The sequence below is a fragment of the Nomascus leucogenys genome, chromosome 4, assembly GCF_006542625.1.
Source record: "Nomascus leucogenys isolate Asia chromosome 4, Asia_NLE_v1, whole genome shotgun sequence".
Lineage (NCBI taxonomy): Eukaryota > Metazoa > Chordata > Mammalia > Primates > Hylobatidae > Nomascus > Nomascus leucogenys.
In genome coordinates, this window is record NC_044384.1 from 93,061,293 (window position 1) to 93,068,349 (window position 7,057).

General features: G+C 51.1%; 1 protein-coding gene across 1 annotated transcript in view; it reads left to right on the forward strand.

Annotated features, from left to right (window-relative positions):
* Nucleotides 1-5,538, forward strand: part of FAM3D (family with sequence similarity 3 member D) — a 31,953-nt gene extending 26,415 nt beyond the window's left edge. The window contains exons 8-10 of the mRNA XM_030810166.1: nucleotides 2,270-2,354; nucleotides 3,070-3,196; nucleotides 5,116-5,538. Coding sequence (XP_030666026.1) covers nucleotides 2,270-2,354; nucleotides 3,070-3,196; nucleotides 5,116-5,205 — 302 coding nt within the window. The 3' untranslated portion in view covers nucleotides 5,206-5,538. The remainder of the gene's footprint in view (nucleotides 1-2,269; nucleotides 2,355-3,069; nucleotides 3,197-5,115) is intronic.
* Nucleotides 5,539-7,057: the final 1,519 nt, after the last annotated feature.

Below are 7,057 nucleotides of genomic sequence, written 5' to 3' on the forward strand. Positions count from 1 at the left end.
GTCCTACTGATGTTCAGCGTGGCCTGGGGCCAGGTTTATGGAAAAGGTCCAGTCTCCGGAGTCGGAGACTACTGGCAGCATGACCTGAAGCAAGTGGCGCCTCTCGAGCCTCGGTTTCTTCATCTATAACATAGAGGCAGCTATAGTTTCCACTCCATAAAATTGATGTGAGGATTAGATGATAACCTGAAATAATTGGTGGAAGGGTGTCCAGCCTGACTGGTGGAGGGGTCCAGGCAAGCTATGTTAGTCTTCTCCCTTCCTCCTCTTCCCCTTCCCTCCCCTCTTCCCTCATTCCATCCAGATGACCCAGAAGCAAGGAAATCATCTGTCACAATGAAAAGGAAAAAAAGTGTAAAGATGAAACTAAGCTTTAAAATGCCTTATTATAAACTTGAATGTAGCCGTGGCTGATGGGGACCCAGAAACAGAAGCATTGTGAGCAAGTAGCCCTTCCCTTCAGGAAACAAAAGGGGATGATGGCTTCTTAAAGTGAGGTGATCATTAGCAGAAGGCATGCTTTATTTTTTCCAAATACCCACCGTCCATCCAGACAAGCACCAGACCATAATATCTGCTAACAACACAAATTAATGGTGCTTTAAGAGCTTCCTGCTTTTGTCATAAAAGTTCAAGGGCCATTTCTTTAGAAGAGCGACTGTGGTGGTTGACCGGAAACCTCTGTCACTGAGCTGGCTGGCAGCTGGCCTTAGTTGGGAGAATGGCTTCTTCCCCAAGGTCCTAGTGGTCCGCACTGGAATACTAATAATCAAGGCCAGCTTTGTGGGCCTATGACCGGGGGACAGGGCAGTCACATGGGGCCCATGCTTGGAAGAATCTCACACTTGGCTTGATGCTCTGCCATTGTGGTCTTGAAATACTTAATAATTTTTTATTAAAAGGCCCTGCATTTTCATTCTGCACTGGGTCCTGCAAATTATGCAGCCAATCCTGCTAATAATTTTTGGTTCCATTAGAGTACACTTACTGTATGCTCAAAGTTATTGTCACATTTGCACTTTATAAAGATGCTATGAGCAGGGCTATTACTCATCCTCATTTGACAGATATAGTCTCTGCTTCAACCACTAGTCTGCTTGTTCACAAACTTGAGCCCACTCGAGTTGCACCATTTCTAGAATAACATCTGCATTATTAGTATTTTCCTTTAAATTGGATCACTTTTTTTCTTACCTAAGTAAATATATCTTAAAAGGAAACTATATTACTGCCTTAAGTGGAAAGCTATTATCATTTGTAATGCAGGGAAGGTGAGCATAGAAGTAATCACAATGGAGGGCCCTGGGACAGTGGCTTACGCCTGTAATCCCAGCGCTCTGGGAGGCCGAGATGGGCGGATCACCTGAGGTTGGGAGTTTGAGACCAGCCCGACCAACCTAGAGAAACTCCAATCCTACTAAAAACACAAAATTAGCCGGGCGTGGTGGTGCACGCCTGTAATTCCAGCTACTCAGGAGGCTGAGGCAGGAGAATCGCTTGAACCTAGGAGGTGGAGGTTGCGGTGAGCGGAGATCACGCCATTGCACTCCAGCCTGGGCAACAAAAGCGAAACTCTGTGTCAAAATGATGATAATAATAATAATAATAATAATAATCACAATGGAAACAAATCAGCCTCTTCACAGTGAGCTGGATGCTGATGCTTCTCCCAGGAGCTAAGCCTAGAGCTGTTCTCTGTTAAATAGAGAGCTTGGCAAGTTAGGGAGGCGTTAAAGACACATGCAGAGCCTTGCTCCTTGACACAGCAAGAGAGTTGTATTCATAGGAGACTCGAGTTCTCTCCCAGGGATCTCAGTTGTCTGAGGCCACGTGCTATACCATCTAAAGTCAGCACAGATAATCTGGCCATTCTCCAGTGCAGAATGGGGTCTGGGGTATGCAAAGGGCCCAGAGCACCTGAGAGATGATGGCACTTGGTCCCCAGAGGGGTAGGCACCCAAGGGCCCTTCTGCCAGTGGTGCTCACCCTCAGGTGCAAATCAGAGTCACGTGGGGAATTTCTAAATTCCAGTGTCCAGCAGCCACCCCACATCACCTGGATGAGTCCCCCTCACTCTGCTCACTCTGCCCTCCCCTAGGACAAGGGCTACAGGGAGCTCCACCCGGGATGCTCCTCCTCCTGGCTTCTGAGCTCAGCCCAGTGTCCACCGGGCCTAGCTGACTCCTGCATCATGGGGCAGTAGACAAGCATGAGAATGACCAGGGCTCATTTCCCCTAAATCACCAGCACCTTTTCCTTCCTCCCCCAGATATTACGCACCTAGTGAAATTCCTTAAAGAAATTCCGGGGGGTGCACTGGTGCTGGTGGCCTCCTACGACGACCCAGGGACCAAGTAAGTACAAAATTCTACCTGTCGGGCCACACAATGATGCAAACTGAATACCTTCAAACCCTGCACACCCTTTCCTGCTCTTTTGCCAGCTCCATTTTCTGGCAACTTACCTCGAGGAAATTATCAGACAAGTATGCAAAGAAATGTTCTAGGAGATTCATCACAGCCTTCATTACCACAGTGAAAAACTGGAAACCCTCTCCCTGTCCAATAATAACAGCTGACTGGCTACAGAAACTATGACATACAGTGACATAGGATATGATATATACACAAATGAAGATAGACTGCATCAAAAATGATGTTGCAGAAAGTATTTAAGGGCGTGAAAAATCGCTCACCCTCTAGTGCTGAGGGGAAAAAACACACTATATGGAAATATGTACACTGATCATGCCAAGGGGAGGAGGGGTGAAACTGTATTTCTTAGTTACTTCTTTGTGATCTTCCATATTTTCCAAATGAATGTGTATTATATTTGTAAACAGAGCAGTACTGTTTTAACACATCTCCAGCCCCATCTGAGGCCCTTTTGGAGAGGAAGTCTCGAAGCCCTTTACCCTGTCCTTCCTGAGTGCAGTCACGTTCTCTGGGCACCCCCAGGGCAGATGCTGAATGGGGAGAAGGGTGGGAACCTCACCCCATGGGAATCCCACCACCTGATGCCCCTGCGACCCACCCCCGCATCCTGACCATCCTCTCTGGTCCTCTGCAGAATGAATGATGAAAGCAGGAAACTCTTCTCTGACTTGGGGAGTTCCTACGCAAAACAACTGGGCTTCCGGGACAGCTGGGTCTTCATAGGCACCAAAGATCTCAGGAGTAAAAGCCCCTTTGAGCAGGTGGGTTCTGGGCCACAACCCGGCCCTATGAAGGATGGACGAGGAGCTGGGTGGTGGTAGGAAGGACAGTCACCCAGTCACCTCCCAAGGGTTTTAAAATTGAGAAGATTGTCTGCGGAGAGGCCCCTGGTTTTCATTCACTCCAAAGGCCAGGGTGGTCTGATTGGCCAGGAAGCTGCCTTGGCCATTTCGCAAAAGCTGGGTCATATATAAATACGCAGGTATACAGATAATTATCAGAAAAGGAAGAGGGAAAAGGAGAAAAGAAGGATGATGGGCAAGTGAGGCATGAAGGAACGAGAAAGAAATTGAGACATGGAGCTGTGTGACGGGGAAGGGGAGCCCGGGGAAAGGAGCAGGATGCCTGTCCCCATCCCTTCAGCCTCCCTGGCTAGGCATGGAGAATACGGGGAGGGAAGTCAGAAGGCAGGGAGGAGGCCAATGCCATCATCAGACAAGAGGTGCTGGAGCAGGCAGGTGCAGGGAACCGTGTGCTGAGCTCTAGGAAGGGCACCATGATTGGGATGGGAGGATTTTTTTCCTAAGCTAGAAAATGTGGTCTTGGTCTGTATGTGTGTGTTTCTAAGAGGATGTATTCGGGTAACTAGAAATGACCTGAATGCAGTGAAGAACGCAGGAGGCCGGTGGGCAGGGGCGGTCGGGTGTGGTTCCCGAATGTCCTGTGGGGGTGCTGCAGCAGGGCCCTAGCAAGAGGCCTGAGGCTGCATGGGCAGGTGGCGCTGTTCTGCCCCGAAGCGTGGGCTCCAGACCCAGGGGAACTGGCAAGACAGAGGAAGTGCAGGAGTACAGGAAGCCCAGCACCACCTTCACCCATCTGCAACCAGCTGGCCGGGATCCAACACACAAAAATGAACCCGGCACCCTGATGGGACTAAGCTGGTCTGTTCTTAGTCCCCACACTTGGGAAACCGGGTTTTAGACAGGTAGCATCTAGAATCTCTTTTTTAATTCCTGGGAGTCAGCCACAATGTTTCCAACGGCAGATTTTGCCATTTACGTTTTTTTCTTTTATAAACTAAACCTGAGCATTTTAGAAACAATCCTAAGTGATTTTATTCTTCTTACATACTTATTACTAGTATATATATTTTTTGAGATAGGGTCTCGCTCTGTCACCCAGGCTGGAGTGCAGTGGCACAATCTCGGCTCACTGCAGCCTCGACCTCCTGGGCTCAAGCGATCCTCCCGCCTCCACCTCCTGAGTAGCTGGGACCACAGGCATGCGCCACCACACCCAGCTAATTTTTTTATGTTTTCTAGAGACAGGGTCTCCCATGTTGCCCAGGCTGGTCTTGAACTCCTGGCCTCAAGTGACCCTCCTTCCTTACCCTCCCAAAGTGCTGGGATGATAGGTGTGAGCCACTGAGCCCCATCCCTTATTATTAGTACTAATTAATATTAATTATGTGGTGGTTCTGCCACTTACCAGCCAGTGACTATGGGCAGTGACCCTCTGTGCCTCAGCTTCCCCATCTGTAGAATGGGATGTAAACAGTGCACACTCCCTAGGGCCACTGTGCAGATTAAATACAGAAGGCACTGCAGAACAGCACCTGGCATACAAGCGCTCAAGATGTGGTCGGAGTCTTCTTTCTATTTTTGCTATCATTATTGTTATTTGAGGTATCCTAGAGGGACACAGAGAATTTGTGGGGAGGGGCTAGATCTCTCCAACAACTGGTTACCCTTCAGGGCGTGAAAGCAGTAACTGGACTCTGATCCTATCTCTGAGACCTTGAGCAAGTTGCATCCCCTCTCTGAGCCGCAGTTTCCCCATCTGTGAAGTGGGTTAATAACATCCCTCACCCCCATTTAGGTTAGAGCACAGTGCCCATGTGGGCGTGAGTTCTAAACAGCCTCACCCACTGCCTGTATTTCTCTGTCTTCTCTCTCTCTAGTTCTTAAAGAACAGCCCAGACACAAACAAATACGAGGGATGGCCAGAGCTGCTGGAGATGGAGGGCTGCGTGCCCCCGAAGCCATTTTAGGGTGGCTGTGGCTCTTCCTGATCGAGGGGCCTGAAGAAGCTCCTGCCTGACTTAGGAGTCAGAGCCTGGCAGGGGCTGAGGAGGAGGAGCGGGGGGTGCCGCCTGGAAGGTGCTTCAGGTCCTGGCACGCTGTGTCACGCCTCTCCTCCTCGGAAACAGAACCCTCCCACAGTGCATCCTACCTGGAAGAGCAGCCTCAGAGGGTCCTTCTGGAACCAGCTGTCTGTGGAGAGAACGGGGTGCTTTCGTCGGGGACTGCTGATGGCCGGTCCTGAGGAAGGACCAACTGCCCAGACTTGAGCCCAATTAAATTTTATTTTTGCTGGTTTTGAATGAACTTTCTGACCACTCCAGTGGCCATGTTTCTCCCTGGGATTGAACTGCTCCAGACTCAGCATGGGCCATGGGTTCAGACAGGTCGGTGACAGCTTCAGGCTCCCCCTTAGGCAGCTGGGAGGGAGCTGTGTTTCTGGGATTTCCCGTGGGCCTGAGAGAATCCTCGGTTCCTGCATAACGTGTGGGATGGATGGGAACAGAGGGAGCTGGGGACAGGATGCAAGAACTACTGTCATCACCCTCTGTCTCAAGGACAGCTGGAGCAAGTCCAGAGCAGGAGAGGGAGAGGAGGGGCAGATCTGAACCTGGCTGGAAGGAGCCGCCAGGCTGTGCTGCAGGCTTCAGGGAAGACAGCCGGGCTGTCTCCGCCCCAGGAGTGGACCCTGAGACAAGGACTCAAGGGCAGCCAGTATATTTGGGAGGTGATTGTGGGAAACACCAATAGAGAAGTAGGGAAGTGAGATGGCGAAGGGAAGGAGTGGAAGGCAGCCAGTGAAGGGTGTGGTTTCAACCCAGCTACCCCTGTGGGGACTGGAGCTGACTCCTACCCGAAGCTCTAGGAATCGGGGTAGAACATGCACCTTGGAGATACTCCACCCGGGAGTGAGGGAGCTGGGGTATTTACACACTGACTCCCACCAGTGGTTTGTTGAGGGCTTCTGGTGTTGGGGATGATATTAATTCCTAGGTGCTTCTTGTCTGCCCTGCCTAGGGAAGAGTGGCCCTCTGTGGCTTCACAGCAAGCCCCCAGCCAAGAGATGGCAATGCCAGCTGCTGGCAGGCCGCAGGAGCACACTGAAATGGGAAGGCCCAAGGAATACGGTGTCAAGACCTGCCTGAGGTTTCTGAGAAGGGCCCAGTTCCCAGGCTCTAGACTAAGTCTTGAAAGGAGGTCGTGGGGGCAGAAAGCATTGCTACTCAGCCTCCCGGAGCATGTGCTGGGGACACTACACCTCACGGAGAAGAAACCCTCTGCCCAAGCACAGATGCCCACCAGTGGGCTGAGACTCACAGCTCCCAAGTCCTGGGGCCAGGGAGCACTTCAAATGTGCCAAGATAGCCTGGGGTAGAGACAATAGTGTGTGTGAACCTTCCACCAGGGGCCACAGCAGGTGGGACATGGGCTACAATTGCAGTGATATCAAAATCAGGTCCAGGCCAGGTGCGGTGGCTCACGCCTATAATCCCAGCACTTTGGGAGGCCGAGGTGGGCGGATCACCTGAGGCCGGGAGTTTAAGACCAGCCTGGCCAACATATAAAAGCTAGCCAGGTATAGTGGCACTGACCTGTAATCCCAGCTACTTGGGAGGCTGAGGCAGGAGAATCACTTGAACCTGGGAGGCGGTGATTGCAGTGAGCCGAGATTGCACCACTGCACTCCAGCCTGGGTGACAGAGCGAGACTCCATCTAAAAAAAAAAATTCAAAGAGCCTGGGGGGAGCCGTGCTCAGGGTTGGCTGAGGACATCGGAAGGTACCCATCCAGACATCCTGTCAATTCCGTCACTCCCTGCCC